This window comes from Tamandua tetradactyla, chromosome 2 (assembly GCF_023851605.1).
Source record: "Tamandua tetradactyla isolate mTamTet1 chromosome 2, mTamTet1.pri, whole genome shotgun sequence".
Classification (NCBI taxonomy): Eukaryota; Metazoa; Chordata; class Mammalia; order Pilosa; family Myrmecophagidae; genus Tamandua; species Tamandua tetradactyla.
Window position 1 is genome coordinate 29,374,998 of NC_135328.1, and position 22,097 is coordinate 29,397,094.

The following is a 22,097-nucleotide window of genomic DNA, read 5'->3' on the forward strand; positions in this document are numbered from 1 at the left end:
AACTAGATGTATTATCTGGGAACCTAAACCATCATCCAGCTGCCTATCAGACCTTTTTCCTTGGATGGTCCCCAGGCCCCTCACACTCGGCTTGTCCAACTCAACTCCTCAGCCATAGCCTCCAAGTTCCTCCTTCTGTGTTCTCCCTCTCAGTAAATGGCACCACCTTCCATGTAGGGGTGTGGGAAAACTCAGAACTTAACCTCCATAACAAATCTGTAACACTGATCGATTCTACCTCCCTTTTGCAAATCCATCCTTCCTTTCTATCATTGTTCCAGATTTTATATTAATCTCTTACCAGTTCTACTTCCATAAACTCCTAACTGGTCTCTGGATTAAGTCGAACTTTTGGTCATTTTCCATGCTGCTGCCAAAATCATTTTTCTAAAAGAAAATTGAATCATGTGCTTTCCTTACTTAAAATCCTCCAGTGGTTTCTGCTGGTCACAAGACCTAATTTAGCATCTCAAGCCTGGCCCTCAATGTGCTGTCTGATCTGGCTCCGTGTATCTTTACAGCTTCACTTCTAGCCACACCCCTACATTTCCTCTGTCACTTGAATTATATTTTTTCCTAACACCTCCTTGACTTGGACTAGAATGATCTGGTGACTCTTCTGGTTCTTCCTTTGAGTCTATACTTGGGAACTCTTTTCTGAACCCCTAGACTTGGTTAGATTATACATCTTCATTGTCATCATAACCCCTTTTATAATCTTCAATTAGCATGTATCTTACTGTACTTCCCTTGCCTCCTTCTAGAATGAAATTCTGGAGGGCAAGAGCTCCTGCTTCATATTCTTTTGTATGATTTGTACTTGGGTGTGAGTGGAATCTATGCTGAAGTAGCCATTCCAAGATTTAAAAAAGGAAAGCTATATGGCTCAGGGTCATTAAGGAATTAGGTAGGTAAAAGAAATACAAAGGAAGCAGATCTACTGAGCATTAAACTTGGAATGCTGGAAAATAGATTAGTGTGGTTTAGAACAAGTTTGGAGATAAACTTTGGCAAGGCCTTGGAGGTTAGGCAAGGGTTGAAAACATAAAAGGAAAGAGGGAGCTGATGGGTGAATGCTACAAAGTGGGAGAGAAAAGGGACTGCTTGGAGGGTAAGAAGGAGGCCATCCCTGTAGGGGATGATGTGGGTTGGGAAGGAATGGGAAGTAAGGATTGATAGGTGTGCCAGTCCATGCAGTGCCCTGGAAGTCAGAAGGATTTGGTCTGGAAGTAAAGGCAATAGGCAACTATTTTAGGTTCTTAAATAGGGAAAAGAGTTGTCAAGCATGGTATGTTAATGATGTTCAGCCTGGAAATGGAGATAGAAAGGTCAACTGGTGGACTCTGGCCATGATCCAGAGAAGCAGAGGTCCTCTACTAGGTGGGCTAGAGTAGGATGAGAGAGGTTTTCTCGATGTTCTGCACAGTGGAGCACATGACAAGAAGGAAGCCAACTAGTTTAGATGATCTTCTTTGGTATACAGCCCTGAAAGCTGCGTTGAGGCAGGGATCAAGTTCAGCATTGAGACCACCATTCAAAGGGCCGCCTTGAATGATTCTTGTAGAACTTTGGAACGGTTTCATTTCATCATCACTTCTGAGTCTAAGTCATACTCATCAGTGTTCTCTGGAGGTAAGCCATGAGAGGTAGCCTACCTTCATGACAGCGGGAGCCAGTCCAGCCAGGCGGGCAGTTACACTGATAAGGGGCCACGCAACAACCGCCGTTTAGACAGGGAAGAATGCATATTGCTAAAAAAAAAGAGATTCAAAGGATTTGATCAAAAGAACTTGAAAATATCTGAGCAAGTGTTAAAAAACATTTTTCCAGTTAGAATAAAACTTTGTTTGGCCCATTAGATAATCCTCCTGCATATGTTCTGTTTCTTAATCAGTATGGTTGGGAAAACAATCAAAGTACGTCTGGACACTTAGCCAGATGTAATTTCTCTAAAGCCAAATGCATTCTTTCCTTGATGACATTCTCTGGTTGATGTCTAAGTGCTTTGCTTTAATATCACAAAATAAGCGGAATGTTCTCTATTTACTGTTTCAAATTTCCAATTCAAATTACCTAAATGCTCTAGGAGGGTTTGGCTGCCTTAAGGCTCTCAGCGTGTCTTGAGCTAATTGGGGGGATGAGAGTCAGATGGGTTATGGTTTAGGCTGTGCAGCCACCTTTTTTTTTTTTTTTTTGAGGAAGGGAAGGAAAGACAGAGAGAAGGAAGGAAGGAAGAAAGGGAGACATCTTTAAACATTTTCTTGTTTTATTATATTTTTGTTTGTTTGTTTGTTTCTTACATGGGCTGGGGCCGGGAATCGAACCGGGGTCCTCCGGCATAGCAGGCAAGCACTCTTGCCCGCTGAGCCACCGCGGCCCGCCCTGTGCAGCCACCTTTTAATAGTGAAGGGAGAACCCCATCTCCACCCCCCTTTATTTCGTGAGAGCTGCGGCCTGCTGGTGAACTGGATCAGGCTTCCCCCATAATCAGTCCTCCTACTGGAAATCACGGAGCTCTTTAAAGAGAGGCACAGTTTGCTTAAAAGGAATAAAATCATCAATTGCTTTGCTATTCAGAGTGCAATTCTCAAACCAGCAGCAAAAGCATCAGTGCTAGAAATCCAGACCTGCTGAACCAGGATCTGCATTTTAACAACAGGCGCTAGATGATTCCTGTGTTTCTGCGGGAACCTGGGAAGCTCTGATCCAATGCGGGTGGGCAGGCAGGATCAGTGTGCTAAGGCACACCTCTAGGTGGGGGAGCCCTGGGTAAAGCCTCCCTGAGTCTTAGCATGAAATCAGATCAAGTCTGGGAACGCTGTGGGGGAGGGGATGACTAGGAGAATAAAGGAAGGGAAAATGCAGTATCTCTCAAGGCTGTGAGAACTTCAGCCTTAGTGAGTTGTTAGCAGCCTAAATTTATTTTTGTCATGGTTTTCTTTATGGATTAACTGATGTAGTCACAATTAAAAATTTTAGAGTCCTTTATGAAATGCTTAGCCTTTAGAAATAACTGGTTTAGACCAATTGGCTCTTCTTACTAGTTTACACACGTCACTCCTAATGAAACGTGAAACCATTCTGTCCTAATTTTTTTTTAAAGATATTGGAACAGTGCAATTCAGAAATTGGGAAAAAAAATTTTTTAAATTACTTACATTCTCTTGGAAGTGTGAATACAAATATATTTTTATGAGGATCAAAACTGTATATTAATCCTGTAACACTATATAGGATATAGGAGTGCCAACTTATTTTCTTAAGTGGGAGGAACTATCCTTAGATATAGAGTGACTAGTAAGTGGGCTGAAAATACTACCTGCAAAGTACAATGCTATGCAAAGGTGATCATTAACATCAATTACACCCATGAGTGGGACAGGACATAGTGGGCCTGCGGTAAAGGAAGAAGAGGGCTGGGAAAGTTCTCATTACAAGTTCCTGCTCAAGAAGACTCCTGTAAATTTTTGCCAGGAGGTATGCAAAGATGGTTTTGGATGGATCTTGATAACTTGATTTTCAAAGTCACTAATATTCTAGATCTTCTGCAACCTACTAACATATTCAAATTGGCCCTACATGCTATGTTCTGCTACAAGGATTTGAGCAAAAGGATTTCTGCCGCCGGTAAAGCCAGTTCCCTAGCAACTTCCCTGAACTGGCAGCTTCCAAGCAAACTACGTGGACACAAAGTAAGATCTGAGGATGTAGTAAGATCGAGAACAAACTCACGTTCTTCACAGAGATGCCCCATCCAGCCGTCTGGACAGGAGCAAACATTTGGGCGATGGCAGATCCCTCCATTCTGACAGGGGAATCGACAGACAGCTGGAAAAGAAGCAGGGCGGCTTATAAATCTAGGGAGTTATGGAAAGATGGTTGTCAGGAAATAGGATTGCTCATTTACATTTCACAATGTTAATTCAAGTTTTAAGGAAGAGAAACACAATTGAACCTCAAGAAGGACTTTCCATAAATGGAGAAGTGTAGCTTTTTATAGGCTGTTATCATTGCAGTGTTCATTTTTTATTATTTCTGGAAGACATCTCAGATTAGCACACCTAGCTACTCCTAGCTTTCCAATGTGCCATGTACCTTTGTGACTTAATACTTCTGTAGGTTTTCTCAGCTGGTATCTCATTCTTGTTCTCTCCTCTTTGCCCTAACCTTTTTCTTGCTCAATTTCTTCTCCTGCTTCAAGAACAAGTTCAAATGTCTCCTTCTTTGTGACACTTTCCTTGGCTCCCACCTCCAATTTCCAAGGCATCACAAATCATGACTGTCCTCTACTGTACTCCCTAGCACTCTGAACTTCACATATCTCTATTCTATGTGTGCTTGAGTCTACAGATCACCTATTCTACTCCATGGCAACATCTGTATTTTTATCTCTCTTCTGCACTAGAATACGACCTTTTTTCTTTCTACCTCCTCCAGATCACAATGTCTGATACAGGTATTTAACTTTGATGGAATAGATTTTCGTTGGGAAAAACATTGTGCTGCTTCTAAAATCAGCTTGGGAGGACCGTATCTCCCAGAACATCTCCCAGAATTTAGAAACCCAATGCTATGGCTGGAGACCTTCCCAGGGCCCTTTGACTTGTGGGTGTCCTCTGGGATACAGATTGAAGCTATGTGAGGGGCAGATGCTGTTTCTCATGGTGGAGTGGCCCCTATGAACTTGGGCCATCCTGAGGACGGCTGTGAATTCCATTAGACTGGAGCTGATTCCATGAAGATAATGGGAAGATTTGTTTCATACGAAGGTCCTCCGTCTGTACTAATTGCAGGCATATCTTATGGCCTATTTCCAAAGAATCCTTAGCACTATTCTGACACAGTGGGACCAGGCTGCTGCCTGTGGCATCCTATTCAGATTCCCTGGTTGGCAGTCTTGTCTCTTGCTTGGTCCGAGACGAACAGGAATCATCTGTGTTCTGGTCTATCCCTTCTCAGCCACTCAAAGATGTCTCTCTGCATCTCTTCTCTACTCTACATATTCAATCATCCCCTCTATTGCCTGTTTATTTAGCAGCGATGGCTCCAAAGGACTCAGATATAGAAAGGACTTTTGGAGCAGCAATCTAGGCTGGGGCTTGGGGAGGAAGTGTAGCTAGGGGATGTGTTTCGAAGTGTACAGAGAGGGCAAGCACACAGGGTTTACTTAGCTTGCTCAAGGTGGTTTTAGATGCAGGAAGGGAGGGAAACTGGGGTGAGTGACACCCTTCTAAGACATTCCAGGTGCTACTACTGGCCTCTTAGTATCTTGAGGTTTAAAAACAAAAAAACAACCCTTACTCACATTCTTCAACTATTTCTGAATAATCATCACCTGGCCTATAACAGACACCAGGAAAGAAAACATCTTCCCCTTCTTTCCATCCCATCAAGTTCCAGAAAGAATAGTCAACCTTTGCTTTTGTCATTTCTTTGCCTCCTCTTCAGATCACAGTAGTTTGGAATCTTCTCTTAACACGGATGCCTTACCACTGTCAAAGCCGACGGATATGCTCCAATCCCTGACTTACTGGTCCTCCTAGAGGAATGGTGGCCGTCCCTCTCTAAATTTCTTTTTGCCTTTAGCAATATATCATTCTAATTTCCCTTTGCCTCTATCCAGACTGTCCATGTTTCCTGTGTGTCACTGGACGATGACTGTAATACCAACTCAAAGTTTACGTACTCTGTTAGGCCTCTGCAGATACTTTCATCCACACTGGACTCTCAGAGCAAGCTCAGCATTGCACTCTCTCATACTGGGTAGTGCATCATGCTTTCATTTTCTTGGTGCTATTTCTCTATCACTTCTAATAGACTCTGAGCTCTTTGAAGGCAAGAATGGCCCAGAGCAGTTGCTCAATGCATGTGTGATGCAACCTGCCCCTGGAGGCATTGCTACAGAGCAAATACTATGGTTTCAGGTATTGGGGATGAACAGTAAAGGCTCAGGTGTGAGAAAAACCAGCTTGCGCAGTAAGGAGAATATGGCTAGCAAGGTTTAGTAATTGGGCAATTCTTAGTAGGAGGGCAGTTATTATAAAGGATAGTCTTTTTGGATTGGGCCAGGGGAAATGGCCTTCCAAAGGTGGCCTTGGATAATTAGTGCTTTGGGGCTGCCATGCCCCTCAGAATCTTCAAATACGCAAGCAAACACACAAGCCTCATTTTCACTTCTGACTTCAAGTGAAATTTGGACTGTTCCTTGAGGATGCTGTTTTCCCTTTGGCAACCCTCTCAAGTGAAGGCTGTGTTTTCTCTTATATCCCATGTGTTGGTGGTCCCATTTCTCTTCAGTGCTTCCTATCAGTTAATCCCCTTTCTCCTGCAATAGTCCCTGCCTTACTTGAGGCTCATGCCATTTGTTCATAGGTTCTCTCAAGCCTCTGTGCCCACAAATCATTGAAGACTTTGGTTTCTTCTCACTCCAAACCCAAATCTGCCCGTTATCCATTGACCACCCTATCCAAAGATTTGATTTTTCTTTTAGTTCCTTGCTTATGTGTCTTGTTAACCAGCAGAGTTCCTGGCTCTTCGTAATTATTTGAAGAATGAATGGAATAATAATTATGGATTGTAAAATTATGTTTTAATTAGAAAAGTATGAGTTTTAGAAGAACGTGCCAGAATGTCTCATTATCTGCATATTTCAAGCATAAAATTGAAGAGTTCTAAGTTTTCAAAACTCAGGCCCATGAAGTTTAAGAAAATGACATGTTAAGAGAATATTTCAAGTTAAGGAAAAATAAAATAGCCTGCATATTAATTGTTGGCTACATCAGACTTCCATGTAAAATTACCTGCAGCTTTACAAAAAAGTAGCCATTCAGATATTTCCTTACCTCTGCAAATAGGAGGTGATGTCCAGGTTCCATTTTCTAGGCAAACACTCCTTAGGGAGCCCTCCAACATGTATCCACTGAAACAAGAGTAGGTGATCATGTCCCCATACCGATAACGTCCCCCTCTAGCAATTGCATTTTCTACGTGAACTGGTGGACCACAAGAGATTTCTGTGGGAAAAGAAAACAAGCCTGTATTACTAAACTGCCAGTGGAAGGGAGGGAAAAATCCAGCCTATTTAATGTAAATAGCAAAGATAAAACACATAAACATAATCTTTCACCAACAGGCAAACTGCATATTTAGACAACTTAGATTTTGTGAATAAAATATTTTGTCTTCTAACTTAAATGTTGAAACTGAGCCTAGGGGAAGAAGTCTGGGAGACCAAGAGTGAGTTCTTGTATGTCTTTAAAAAGGTGACTGTGAGAATGTCAGAGAAGGATGTAGATTGAGTTAGAAGGGCAGAAGGATTGTGACTATCGTCTCTTTTTTTAGAAGCAGATTAACTGCAGTGCTGCATGCTCCAGCAGCGTTGGTTTTCTTAATGCCTGGAACAGTGTCTGGGACACACTGGGTTCCTGACACATGTTTGAAGAATGAATAAATGAATGAAAGCTACTTTTAGCTTATAGGCACCCAATTTACACACCTTGATGATGGTTCTAATATTCAAGGTTTCACATTAGTTTCCTTCTTTTTAAGTCTTTAGAGCAATGACTCTTGACTTCTAATCTATGTTAGAATGGAGTGATAATCCTCTCTAAGTGGGACATGTGCTATATATTTGAATAAAAATGTCTATAACATACCTACAGGTATGCCTAACAGTTACTTCCAGAGGACCTCTTTTGTTGTTCAGATGTGGCCTCACTCTGTCTAAGCCCAACTCTGGAAGTGAAATCATTGCTCTCCCCTCTAAGTGGAACGTGACCTCCAGGGGTAAAAGTCTCCCTGGTGGCATGGGAAATGACTCTCAGGGATGAGTCTGGCACTATGGGATCAACAATGACATCATGACCAAAAGGGTGAAAAGAAGTATAACAAGTATGGTATCAGTGGCTGAGAGAGTTCACATAGAATCAAGAGACTATCCTGGAGGTCTGTCTTATAAAAGCTTCATTTAGACATTGTTACCTATCATAACTTGAGAACCTCCAGCTAAAACCACTCCAGGCAATCCTAAAAACACCTAGGGTGCTATATAAGATTCTACAAAGACTCTATGCACTAGGGTAACTTTCCAGAAACGTACAACCTCCAGATGGGTCCCTAGACCTGATAAGTCCCGAAACACAGGGGGGCCAGCCTCTCCAGAACATCAGATAGTTCCATCCCCCTATCCCATATAATCAACAATTGCAGAGTTGGGCTTAGACAGAGTTGGGATTCCAACATGAAAACGTTAGAATGGGTGTAGCCCAAATACTTCTAAAGAGTGGGAGAAAGATCAAAGGAGTTATACAGATAAGGTAGGGTTTAACAAATGAGCATAACTGCTGAATCATTATATTGATATTTCTTTTAGTCTCCAGTATCTTAGAGCAGCTAGAAGTAAAAACCTAAAATTGTGGAACTGTAACCCAGACCAAACTCTGAAATCTGTTCTACAACTAATTGTTGCAATGTACTTTGAAATTTGCTTTTTTGTATATATGCTATTTTCACAAAAAAAAGTTGTGTGTGATAAAAAAAAAAATTCCTTCTAACTTCCAGTGTTCTAGAGCAGCTAGAAGGAAAAATCTGAGATGACAGAATGGCAGCCTATGACAAACTTTTTGATCTGTCTGTAACAACTTGTTGAGTGCTTCAGAAATTATTGCTTTTTTCTTTCTTTGCTTTGTATATATGTTATATCAAACAATAAAAAAAGATAGAATTCAAACCTGGATTTTCTGCTTCCAGAATTGGCAAGGTGTTTATATGCATATTTCTTATCTCCTTAATTGGAATGTAAGTGTTCTGAGATGTAAGCATATTATATTCTTTTATCATGTAGCTGGTACCTTGCCTCTGGTTAAACACAGTGAATATTTATTAATGAGTGTTGTAGATTGGAGGAGCTTGGACTACGAGAGCCCCTGGAGGGCAGGATGTTGGACAGGGGAGATGTTTTAAGTGGAGTAGAAAGTGTGTGTTGAGAGATGTCAAGAAGTTATCATAGGGTAGCAAGAGGTGTCACCAGACTACATGTTTGGCATCAACATGGTGCTCAGTGGTTCTCAAAGTGTAATTCGTGGATCAGCAGTACCATTGTCAGATCACCTGGGAGCTTGTAGGAAATGCGAATTTTCAGGCCTCACACCAGTTCTACAGAATCAGAATCTGGGGCCTGTAAATCTGTGTTGAACACACTCTCTAGATGTTTGTGATGCAGGCTCAAGTTTGAGGACCAAGGTAGAATAATTGTTTTGTATTGGAAACTCTTCATATCTTATTAAAGGATAGTTTGGGGAATCAAAGTATGGAGAAAAGTACACATTTTAAATGTAATATTTTGCTCCCTTAAAACTACCCAGAACCAGTTAGTAGCATCCTCACTTATCTGTAATTTTCATAACTTTTCCTATCTATAACTTTTCTCCTTGACCTTGTCTTTCAGGCAGCCAGCTGAAAGTAATATAGCCTAATCATATACAGAAATATGGAGTGGCATCCTTTGATAACCTCTGAGACACAAGGAACAAAAATCATCCTCCTTGGAACCAAGATTGCATGAACTGAGAAGCATTGGAAGGAAATCCAGTGCAAGAGGTCCTCACAAGGGAAATTTGATCTTGAACCTGCCTTATCATACATGGACAAACCTATGCCTAATTGTTCAAACCAGCAAGCTAACCTTTCTTATAGCTATCCCCATCTCTTATCCCAGTAAAATCTCCCTTAGCCCTTAAGTCGAGGAGACAGATTTGAGCTTTGTCTCCTGTCTCCTTGATAGGAGACTTTGCAACAAAGCTTTTTCTTTTTTCAAAACTCTCTGTGGCAGAGAATTAACTCCTGTGTGCATTGGGCAGTGAGCCCTTGCCCGGCACAATTAGAAGAGCTCAGTTTGCAAATCAGTTCAGTGAATCCTGGCCTGATTAAGTTTTAACCTAATTCTAGATAGTTTTTTTTTTTAAACGATCACTTTTTAATGTTTGGAATTCAAGGATTTTTTTTTTCTTCAAATTTTAAAAATTAACAATGAAGACACTAACTATGATAGGGTGGAGATATAAATATGTATAATGAAGTTACTGGATTGAAAATAATCTCACACATACGGGAAAATGGATATCATTAATGAAATTAAATGCGTCCCATCGGTTGTGGACTTACTTGCACATTTGGCGCTCGTCTGTGTCCATGTCTCATCGGGCTTGCAGGTGATGATGCCTTCACCTTTGAGCAGGAAGCCTTCCCGACACCTGATAGACACGTTCTGATCGACGTAAAATTCTTTTTCAGAAAGCAGAGCATTCTCAGGGATCACAAAAGGGACAGGGCATGGATTTGCTGTTAAAAAGAAAAGAAAGTGTTTGCTGATCCCTTCCCTATTTTCTGCTTTTATTTCTTTACCAAAGGGTATAAGCCCTCCAGAAGCTGGGTTCTCAGAGATGGTGATATGAGGTTAAAAAATATAGAACTTCAAATAATAAAAACAGACTTATTTTGAGTCACATGAAATTATTTGTAAACATAGAATCAGATAAGACCTGAAAACAACAAGCTAACCACTAACACATGGTACCAAACTATTGATACGACAAGTTAAAAAATAATTATCCAAAATTATGGCCTACGGTATTATGTTAGGTTGTTTTTTGATCAGCAGTAGGGAATAAAAGATGCTAGAAATCAATGGGAGTATTAAATATTTTGTTAATATTTGAGGACCATTCAGAAAATAGAGTAAATTATTATTTTACTAACTTTTTTGTTTTTTTGTGCATGGTCGGGGAATCGAACCCAGGTCTCCCTCATGGTAGGCGAGCATAACCATGCACACTCTCTTTACTAACTTATATTGAACATCCTTCATAAGAATGGAAACAGAGAACCATCGGACTTTTCTAAGTGAGCTGAATATGACCTTAGACTCCTATTAGGAGCAGGATATCAGAACTCAAATTATAGAGTTTACAAGCCTTACCAATACAAAAGGATTCATTTTATCAGTCTGAGGGAAAACAGGAGATGATGAAAGCACTAACACTGCTTAGTCTAACACAGTGACATACATTTATTTCAAGCAATTTCCATTTTTCTGATTTTAAATGGCCTCTAAAGGAGTTTTTATAAGTGAGAGGCTTCAGCTGAACCCAAAAGTTCTGACAATTTGATCATCAACCAGAGCTTACAAGTGGTTATAAGTAATTATCTTTACTTAACTATATTTATATGAATTTTACGGTAATAAGATTGTACTGTAAACATTTTTCATCACCCTTTCCCAATTCTCAATGGAATTCATCATACATTTGTGTCAAAACTTTTCCATGCAGTTCACATTTTCTCTTGCCTTGGACTTGTAACTGTCCAAGGAATTTGATAAAAGCTGCTTATCAGATTGCATATTTTAGATCAAAAAAGCAGATTTTTAAAATACCCCTACTTTATTTGGTTTGGATATACATGGATTTGCATTTTCTGGGCTGATGTCACTTAACAATGGAGGTTGACCGCATGTTCATGAAACTAAAAATGATAAAAATGTTTCCTAAAGTCAACACACACGTTTGCAGAGAGGAACTGGCTGGCTCCAACTTCCATTTTCAGTGCAATGGGCCTCAGATGCGCCTTCAAGACTGTAGCCTCTGTTGCAGGAATACTCCACTCTGGGTCCAGCTATAGTCTTTGCCACATTGGCCTTCCCGTTCAGAAATTCAAGTGGAGCTTCACACGTGGCTTCTATGGATAAAGAATAAAACCCTCATATTATTCTATGCTTCTTCAAATCCTCTTTCCTTCTTTTACAATAGTGGAGGCACTCAATACAGTATATAAAGTATCATGTTTATGACGGTGGCTCACGGCAGAGTCCTCACCTGCCATGCTGGAAACCCGGGTTAGATTCCCGGGGCTTGCCCATGCAAAAAAAACAAAAAAACAAAAAAACAAAACATGGCCTACTTATGTGCAAGGTGCTATGATACACACCATAGGAGAAAAAAATAGCATACCAGGGTAATAGATGCACATATGCTGACAATCAAAGATTACTATTTTGCCTTATTGATGCCAGCCATGGTCACCTTTCTCAAAATCTTGAAAAATGGGCTTGAGATCTTTGAGTAGATGGTCCAGACCAGTGGGTTTCAATTTTACCTGCACACTAAACTCCCTGGGAAGTGTTCAGGTCAATGACCTTATTTCAGCCCAAATGGATCAGAACCTCTAGGATGTTGCCTAGTTTTGGGTATTTTATTATTATTTTATTAGAATCATTGATCGATGATTCTGATGTTCACTAGGGTTGAGAGTCACTGGATGAGCTGCTCTCTGGGATTCCTTAGGCCTGGTGAGTCCAATGCACTGAGACCATGGCTCTTCATGTTGGTTGTACCCTGTCATCACCTGGGGAGCTGTGAAAAGGTATTGATGCCCAGTCTCCCCACCCCAGAGACTCTGATTTAACTAGAATGTGCAGACTGGGCATGGCGGGTTTTTAGAGGTCCCTGGAATACGCCAGTGTACAGAAGGCTAAAAACCACTGGTCTATGGTGATGCTTCTCCAACTGGAAGGTGCACAGGAATCACCTAGGGGTTGTTAAAATGCAAATTTTTTTTTTTTTTTTTTTTTTAAAGGAAAGACAGAGAGAAGGAAGGAAGGAAGGATAGAAGGAAGGAAGGAAGGAAGAAAGGGAAACATCTTTAAACATTTTCTTGTTTTTATTGTATTCCGTTTCTTTGTTTTTGTTACATGGGCTGGGGCCGGGAATCGAACCGAGGTCCTCCGGCATAGCAGGCAAGCACTTTGCCCGCTGAGCCACCGCGGCCCGCCCTAAAATGCAAATTTTGATTCAGTAGGGAAGGGTGGGGCCCTGAGAATCTGCATTTCTAACAAGATCTTATTGATGCTGCTGGTCCGGGAGCCACACTTTGAGAAGTCCTGACCTAGGGAATCCTACAGACTGGCTTGCACTGAAATCTGATAGACGCAGATATCAATATATTTAATAATTTAGTAAATTACACTGTGATCTTTCCCATCAGGTAGCTCAGTGTGAACACTTATTTCAGAAATATTTATATTTCTATATGCATAGGAAAAAATGTAGACTCAAATACATCAAAATATCAATCTTTTTTTATCCGAGTGGTGGGATTAAAATAGTTACTTTTTGTTTAATTGTATTTTCTAATTTTCTACAATGAACTTGTATAACTTGCTTAATAATTAGATGGAAAAAGAAAAACACAGGTAATAACAGGACTCATATAAAGCTTCCTATCATTATCCTATATTTCAGGGATGGAAATCATGCAAACCATTGTCTTTGTAATTTGAATGAAGCCTGCTGTAAAACTTCCAGTTTGAAATAATGTCCTCACCAACACTCGGATTGTTTTCCAGGCCAGGCCTTATGTTCCGTCTTCATTCCACTCACCCCTTCCCCTCACATACATACATACACTTTTTGAACATTTGCAGTCATGATAAAAATTGCTATTATCAGAAAAGGCCAAAGTCCTAAATAAACCATGATATTATTTCTGTGACTCGAGATGATGACTCAGTATTTTCATCTTTTTCTATATAAAATTTATGTAAGTTTTTGCAAACTAAAACAGGCATATATTCTCCCCTGAATTTCAATCCTATAATGTTCCTTAAAAGAATTTCAGATTCCTGCACATTCAGATCAGCTCACTGATCTACCCCTGAAGATATGGTTGAAACAGCAGTGAACAAACACACAATCCTTTGAGTTCTAGAGTCAGCTCTGCTGCTACTAAGTTGATTATGATACTGGGTAGGTCATTTCAACACTTCTAGCCTCCATTTACTCATTTATAAATTGAAGGGGTGGGACTAGATGCTCAGAGAGGCCACTTCTAATTAGAAAACTTGATGACTCAGCCAGGATCATCAAGAGAACTAGACAAATAAGCTTGTACTTCGATTGGTTTAGAACTACCTTACCTAAATACTTTATCTTTGGCAGAGGGATCACAAGGGTCATAAATTGGGGGCAGAGTCATGTAACTCAACCTATGTTTTGCCGAATAAACTTGGCCATCCCCACAAAATTAATGCAAAATTCCATGCAAAACAGGAATATTTATTTGGCAGGAGCTCTGCTGTCATTACTTAAAAAACAATTTTGGTATTGCCCAAGTCTGTCACCAAAACACAACAGCTCTAAGTCTTTCAATTATAATTATTTGAAAAAATAACCCTGCAAAAATAATGCAAATAAACTCAATAATTAAGGAGTGTCCAGAATCAGTGATCCTGTGATCTATTCTAATTTAAACATTCATTTCTACTACAGTTTTTGACCATCACTTTTACTGGTTTGGTGCCCTTCAGCAAAAGCTCACTAAAGACTTTCATATAGTTTATGGAGTCGATCTTTTTTAAATTAAAAATTACAAAAGTGATTTGTAGAAAAGATGTGGCCATCTTTTTATTTGGATGCTCAGTCTGATTTTTGGCAATGCAAAGGGTAATTTTACTTACTTTGGCACGTTGCTATCTTTCCACTCCACTCCCTGTTCTCCTGACAGACACGCTCTCTGTTCCCCTGTGAATCAATGGGAAAAGGTCATAAGATCACAACTCTGTAATAGATGATAAGGGAATGCAAAGTAGTCTTGGCAATCTAGCTGATTTGCTCAGCATTGGAATGCTAAATAAATACATTAAATATACATATTTTAAGGAGTAGGTTTAGACTTTCAAAAATACTTTCATCAAATGACTTCAAAATTCATACCCTGGCAGACTAGAATGCTTAAGTTACAGACTTTTATTTGCCTTCTATTTTCAATGATGACTATCAGAAAGACTGACATATCAAATAGATAGTTTGTCTTAGTATGTATTGTTAAAATATTTTGAATTGAATTTATTTTTCAATTCCTGAGAGGTACAGCAAGGAATGTGAATCTTCTTTTTTTTTTTTTTTAACACCTGATGAATATGAAAATCCAAAGGTACTTAATTGGTACAAGGACTTGAATTTTTCAACAGTGTATCTGTGATGGTTGATTTTATGTGTTGGTTAATTTCAAATTGGCTAGACTTTGGTATCCAATTTATTTGGTCAAGCAAGCACTGACCTGATGGTTACTGTGAGGGTATTTTGTAGATTGAATTGCATCCATAGTCAGTTGATTGCATCTATGGCTGATTGCATCTAAAATCAACAAAGGAGCTTGCCCTCAGCAATAAGGGGAGTCTCTAAGTCCAATCAGTGGAAATTTTAAAGGCAGAATTGAGGATTTCAGAAATCAGAAGAATTCTGCCTCCACTTCAGCCCCTACAGAATTCAGACTTGCCAATTCCTATAATAAACCTCAATATTTACATGTCTGCTTGTATTTGTGTGTATATCCTGTCAGTTTGGTTTCTCTGGAGAACCCTAATACACTGACTTATTCATTAAACTTAAACTTACTCTACTAAGTACCCACACATATACAATTTTACATATTTTAGGTAAAAATCTAAAATTTAATGCCTTCTGAAGTAAAGTGGATATAATTTACTTGAAAAATGATTTATATCTATTACTCTGAATAATTTTGTGTTATTTTCTTCAATAGCACATAGCCCCTGGGGACTACACAGGTTGTTTGCCCCCTACAGTTATTATGTTAAGATTGCTATATTCTTTGATTCCTGGGTATAATATTTATGTATCCTTGTTTCTTCCTTCTCTCCTGTTTATCTTACTATAACCATCAGTGTTCCTAATGATAGCAACTTTTTTCTATACTCTAAGTTTCTAATCTACTATGGAATAATAGACAAGGGAAATAAAGGTTTCAAACATTATATGTAAAAGAAAAAAAATGATTAGATTCTAAGTAGTGTCATAATGGCCTTGACTCTAAGTATATGAACCTCAACACAAGGATTTTGCAACATGTTTTTTCATTTATCAGTGTCCTTTGGATATCCGTTTGTTTTGAAGCTGTGCTACAACTCAGCAAAATGTCTAAAAAGGAACCGTTACCCTACTTTGTCTTTTATCTGTATCAACTGGTGTCTTTCACCTTTATTTTGCTATTCAAGGGCATTTTCTTTGAGCTATCAGTTTAATTACTGATAAATACGTGTCCCAAATAAAATTATCTGTAAATATTCCACTGACTTGGTGGGAGGATATTATACCAGCTTTCTGAGAAAACAATTTATTCTATAAAAAGTAAATGTTGGGCAGGCCACAGTGGCTCAGCAGGTAAGGATGCTTGCCTGCCATGCCAGAGGACCTGGGTTCGATTCCTGGTGCCTGCCCATGTTAAAAAAAAAAAAAAAAAAAAAGTAAATGTTTCTTAGATTAAGTACTTAAATTTTCTTCTTATTGAAAAAAATAGTTAGATGTTCATTGTAGAAAGTTTTGAATATATAAAGGAAAAACAAAAAATTTTATAAGATTAATCATTCAGAGATAACCAGTGTTAATTGTTAATATTTGATGTACTTTTTCTATGCTTCTATACTTACACACAAAAATATACTTTTGTAATTTGGAAATTATTTTTGATGAATTCGGAGGAAGTAGATATTTAGTCTTAAAAACTAGCTTGCTCACTCAGTATCTGGGAACTTCCAGAATGGACTGTACTCAAGTTTAGCATTTTCCCAGCACTATTTTTTATTTGCTCCCTTTTCTCCAGTGATTTGAGTGAGAAATATTTCATTTTGACTGACATTTTTTCTTTCCTTTTTTTTTTTTTCTTTTACACGGGCAGGCTCTGGGAATCGAACTTGGGTCTCCGGCATGGCAGGCGAGAACTCTCTGCCACTGAGCCACCGTTGCCCACCCTGGAATGACATTTTTTATCCCACTAAAAATTTAGATGAATCTATTTTCTGTAACTGATGTAAGAAAAAACCCAACACCATCTGTTGGCTTCTTCCTCTGTGTTGTTGTAAGTTGCAAACTTTATCATGCTTTTTTCTTGTTTTTTTTTCTCTCTTCCACTTTACATACCCTCTTTGAATGGAGTTTTAGCCCAGATAGGCATTATTATTTTTGACTGAATGTATCAGCTTTTTCACCAATTAGTTTACAGATGCATATTAAGTTTTAGCCTCATGACAACTACTTTATTGCTTCCTTGCAGTGATTTTTATCACACAACTATCCCATTTGTGAATTTGTTATTTTAATTTCCCCCTCAGTAGGCTGTAGTAATTTTTTTTTCCAGGAAGATTACATGTATAGCATGATTTTTTAAAATTTAGATGGCTCAAGAACCTGCTTACCTCACCTGTGAATGACAACTTATTTACACAGTAGGAGAACATAATATATTTTATGTTAGTTCTCCTAATCGTTTTGTCTAATTTTAGTAATACAAATCATATGAAGTCTTGATTAGAACCATCCTATACCAAAACAAGACCATGCATAAAGGGCCATGTTAGCCATCTGATCTGTCTCATCTCCAGCTCTCTCAGTTTCTCTGCAAGGTGGCTATCTCACTGTCTCATTTCCACTAGAGGCACGGGGAGATGAAGGCCCAGCAAGGTTAGGCCAGTCCCCTGATGTCATTCCTCTAGCAAGAAGTTGCAGGCCTGTAACAGAGGTCTGCCAGGTTCCAAACCCCCATTCCTTACCACTTTCCCCAGCACTTGACCTTTGGCATGCTTAAATATCATCTGGGGTGCCTGTTAAAAATGCAAACCTCCTTCCATGCACACCTCCCCCCCCACCCACCCCCCAAAAAAACCCAAATTCAAAAAATGATGCTGCAATAATGGGATAGCCACATGGAAAAAGAATGAAATATGACCCCACCATACAGCATACAAAAAAAAAAAAAAAAAAAAATGCAACCCCTGCCAAGTCCCATCTGCTTCAGAAGGTCTTGGCCTAGGAATATACTCCTTTTCTTTTTATGACTTGTCAGACAATTCTCAAGCAGGTGGTTCATACATTACACTTGAGAAATACTGAATTATGTTATAGAACAGTGGTTGTCAATCTTAGCTGCACATTAGAAGCACCTAAGGGAACTTTGTTCCAGTACCAAACCCACAGAAATACTGGGTTAATTAGCCTGGATTGAGAACAGCTATTTGCCTTTTTAAAATATTATATTATGGAAAAATTAAACAGACGAAAAATACAATAGTAAAAAGAACAGTTTCATAATCCCCCCCCCATGCACTCATCTCTTAGCTTCAAAAATGAACTGGCCAATTTTGCTTCATCTAAACCTTGTCCTCCTTCCCATGAAGCCACATTATTTTGAAGCAAATTCTAGGTATCAAATCATTTAAGAGCAATTGGTTAGTATGAATGTCTAAATGATAAGGGCTTTTAAAAATCATAACCATAATATTATCATACCTTAAAAGGTAACAATTCCTTAATATTCATAAAATAGTGCTCAAATTTCCAACTGTTACATAAACTGTATAATTTTTAATAGTACTTTTGAATTAGGACTGAAATAAAGTCCATACATTCTGATTGGTTTACGTGTCTCACATCTCTCTAAATCTATAGGCTCCTTTTCTATCTTTCCTCCCTGACCCCTCACCCCAACCCTGACAACTTGTTTGTTGAAGAAACTGGATCATTTTACCCTATAGAGTTTCCCACTCTTAGGATTTTGCTGGTTGCCTTCTTATGGTGTCATTTAATACATTCCTCTGTCTCTGATACTGGCCATTGGATTGAGAGGCTTAGGATTCATATCCAATTTTTTTTTTTGGCAAGACTCATAGACGTTGGTGTGTTTTTCCATCTAGAGGCACATGATGTCTAGTTGCCTCTCTTTTTTTGTGACATCAGCAGCCATGGATGATCATAGCCTAAATCCATTAATTCATAGGAGATGCAAATTTGCTATTCAATTTCTATCATTTTTAATTGGAATATTTCTACAGAGGTAAATACCTTATCTACTTCTTGGGTATCCAGTTAGTATCGGAAAGCCAGGAGAAATGCTCATTTCTTCTCCTTTAGTTAACAGTTTTCAAAATAATGAGTTTGTTCATGAGCATCCTCTAATAGTTACCAACAATTTTTGGGGGGATCGCTATGTGTTTTGTATCATTCATGACACTTTTGATGTGTTTCGGTCCACTGAGGTCATTATCTTTATTGATGCTAAAACTGTCTCACTTTGGCCGCTAGGAGCCTCTTCCAGTCGGCCCCTGAGTCCTTTTGTCAAGACCCAGCTGTCACTGATGACTCAAGTTAACTGTTCATATTTCCTGCCAATGACCTGGAATTGGTCATTTATTCAAGTAAACTGGACCTCAATATTTTCAAAAAGGTTCTCAGATGATTCTTACATGAAGCTTAGAGGAAGAACTACTGCTGGTGTCTCTCTTAATTGGATTCTGTATATGCCAGGATGTTTCCCAAAATTTTAAGGCAAAATATCTACTCCCTCAGATTTAATGACCCATCAGTTTTCTATATATTCATTCAAAATTTTATGCCAATTTTCTTCTTGATATATACAAAAAACCCTGGGGACCTCTCAGAGGCAAAAAAAAAAAAAAAAAAAAAAAAAACCAAGAAAAAAAAAACAAAAAACAAACCAATGTCTTACTTCCTCTTTGAACTCCCCCTTGATGTCTTTTTTTTTTTTCCCCTTCCCTTTGTCATGGGCAGGCACCGGGAATCAAACCTGGGTCTCTGGTATGGCAGGTGAGAACTCTGCCACTGCGCCACCATTGCCCACTCCCTCTTGATGTCTTTTGAAATTTGAAATCCCCACCAAGGCAGCTGATCCTGATAGTCAATCAAGGCTTTGGTTCATTACCTTTGACCCAGAACAAAATAAAGCCCACTTGCCCTAAATCTACCCCTAAAAGTGGGCAAACCTTCATCCAATCAGTAGGAGCCAAGCTAATGAGCCAAGCTAATTTCCTTCTGTTGTCTGTTAAAATCATTTACCACCCTGAAACTACTTCCATTCTTGCAAGTGATCTGGGTTCCTTTGCTTCCTTTGGTGTCCTGAATCAAATGCCACCATCTACAAACTCAACTTCAGTTTGTCTTCTGGCATTCTTAATAATCTACAAGATTAGAGTGCTCACATGAAAAACTGGGTTTCAAAAACAGTGAAACTCCAATTGCAATCAACCATTATACTGTCATTTAAAAAAATCTTTTGAGGAAATAAAACAAGATCCACATAAGCCTATTTCCAGCTTTCAGTGGGCCTTTGATTCCATGGCCAGAAAATAATGGGTCATGCTATACAAATTTAACTGCCCACTGGAAATGAATACTCTGCAAAACTTACCTTGAAATATCACTAACAATAAAAAGCAGCAGAGAAACATTTCCTGAAAAGCCAGATTGCAACAGGACAAAATGTAAAATAAGCCTTTTCAATTTCAAGTTTGATGATATGATCATGGTTTCAGAAAAACTGATTACAGTCCTCTTACCAAAGCAAATAGGGAGACCTACTGATCCTATGTGTTACTGATGGGGTTTTAATATCACAAACCAGAAATGGTCTCGAGGCTGATGTTATTTGGTTAGAACTGCTCTGAGGGTTTTCCAGGCCAATCTGTCGTGGTCTCTGGCATTTCAGTCAAGAACTTGCCAAGGACTTGCGCTTATTATTTGAGGAAATCCTGGCCTTGCATTCCTAAATCCCTTTGGTCACTTCCCCATGGGGCCTGGAAGGTTGCCTGGATGCAAAGTATTGTTATCAGAAAGCCCAAACAACAGATTTAATGATGAACTGAAGTAGAAATACTGGTTTTCTGGCTGGCATACTTACTTCTCTTCCTTTTCATGGCTTTGAGTTTTTTAAATTTGAGACTTGTTTTTCTTTTTAAGACACCATAAGTGTTTCTTGAGAAGTGTTAGGGTAAAAGGCAACAAACTAGGCAAGAATCTTTTAGGACCAAAGTCAATGAAAAATACATATGTGCTAATATTAAAAACATTCCCAAGTACATCAAGAAAAGCCTAATCATTCTAGTTTTACAACCTGTTCACTCACCTCTAATTCATAGCCAGGTTCACACTGATAAATAATTATGCTTTCAAAGCTATATTTACTGCCAATCACAAATCCGTGTTCTGGACTTTCAGGTTTCCCACAGGACACGGGACTGCAGGAGTCATCAGAAAATGGTGGCTCCCAGGTGCCATCAAGCTAAAACAATGAATAACAAATACAAGTTCCTTTTAGGAGTTAATTTGTATGAATGAAGAAGTTTGCAAATCTCAGAAATAGTTAAGAGGTCTTGAGTATGGTCCTACTTCTACTACTTATTTGAGGTCTTAAAAACACACAGTCCTTAATAATGAGCTCAATAATGATCACTGAACAATTTGCACATTTCTTTTTTTTAATAATTTATTTTATTTTATTTTTTTAAATACTAAAAAACACCAAACACAAACATTCCTATTTTGATCATTCCGTTCTACATATATAATCAGTAATTCACAATATCATCACGTAGTTGTATATTCATCATCATGATCATTTCTTGGAACATTTGCATCTATTCAGAAAAAGAAATAAAACAAAAACAAAGAAAAAAAATTATACATACCATACCCCTTACCTCTCCCTTTCATTGATCACTAGCATTTCAAACTAAATTTATTTTGACATTTGTTCCCCCTATTATCTATTTTTATTCCATATGTTCTATTCGTCTGTTGACAAGGTAGATAAGAGGGGCATCAGACCCAGGGTTTTCACAATCACATAGTGAAATCTATATCACTATGCAATCATCATCTAGAAACATGACTACTGGAACACAGCTCTACATTTTCAGGCAGTTCCCTCCAGCCTCTCAGTTACATCTTGAATAACCAAGGTGATAGCTACTTAATGAGTAAGAATAACCTCCAGGACAACCTCTCAACTCTGTTTGGAATCTCTCAGCCATTGGCACTTTGTCTCATTACACTCTTCCCCCTTTTGGTCGAGAAGGTTTTCTCAATTCCTCGACGCTGAGTCTCAGTTCATTCTAAGGTTTTTCTCAATCCCTTGATGCTGAGTCCCAACTCAATCCAGGATTTCTGAAGGTCCACACCTCTGGGAGTCATGTCCCACGCAGAGAGGGGGAGGGTGGTAAGACTGCTCGTCATGTT

General features: G+C 38.9%; 1 protein-coding gene and 1 long non-coding RNA gene across 4 annotated transcripts in view; one reads left to right on the forward strand and one right to left on the reverse strand.

The window, feature by feature from the left end:
- LOC143667425 (uncharacterized) overlaps positions 1-10,671 on the forward strand; it is a 56,358-nt gene extending 45,687 nt beyond the window's left edge. For both annotated transcript variants that reach the window (XR_013168036.1, XR_013168035.1), the window contains one exon: positions 9,446-10,671. This is a non-coding gene — a long non-coding RNA (uncharacterized LOC143667425). The remainder of the gene's footprint in view (positions 1-9,445) is intronic.
- SVEP1 (sushi, von Willebrand factor type A, EGF and pentraxin domain containing 1) overlaps positions 1-22,097 on the reverse strand; it is a 208,188-nt gene that overhangs the window by 4,744 nt on the left and 181,347 nt on the right. For both annotated transcript variants that reach the window (XM_077141639.1, XM_077141631.1), the window contains 7 exons: positions 20,986-21,141; positions 14,510-14,573; positions 11,560-11,733; positions 10,162-10,338; positions 6,843-7,013; positions 3,733-3,828; positions 1,656-1,751 (listed from right to left, as the gene is read on the reverse strand). In XM_077141639.1, coding sequence (XP_076997754.1) covers positions 1,656-1,751; positions 3,733-3,828; positions 6,843-7,013; positions 10,162-10,338; positions 11,560-11,733; positions 14,510-14,573; positions 20,986-21,141 — 934 coding nt within the window. The remainder of the gene's footprint in view (positions 1-1,655; positions 1,752-3,732; positions 3,829-6,842; positions 7,014-10,161; positions 10,339-11,559; positions 11,734-14,509; positions 14,574-20,985; positions 21,142-22,097) is intronic.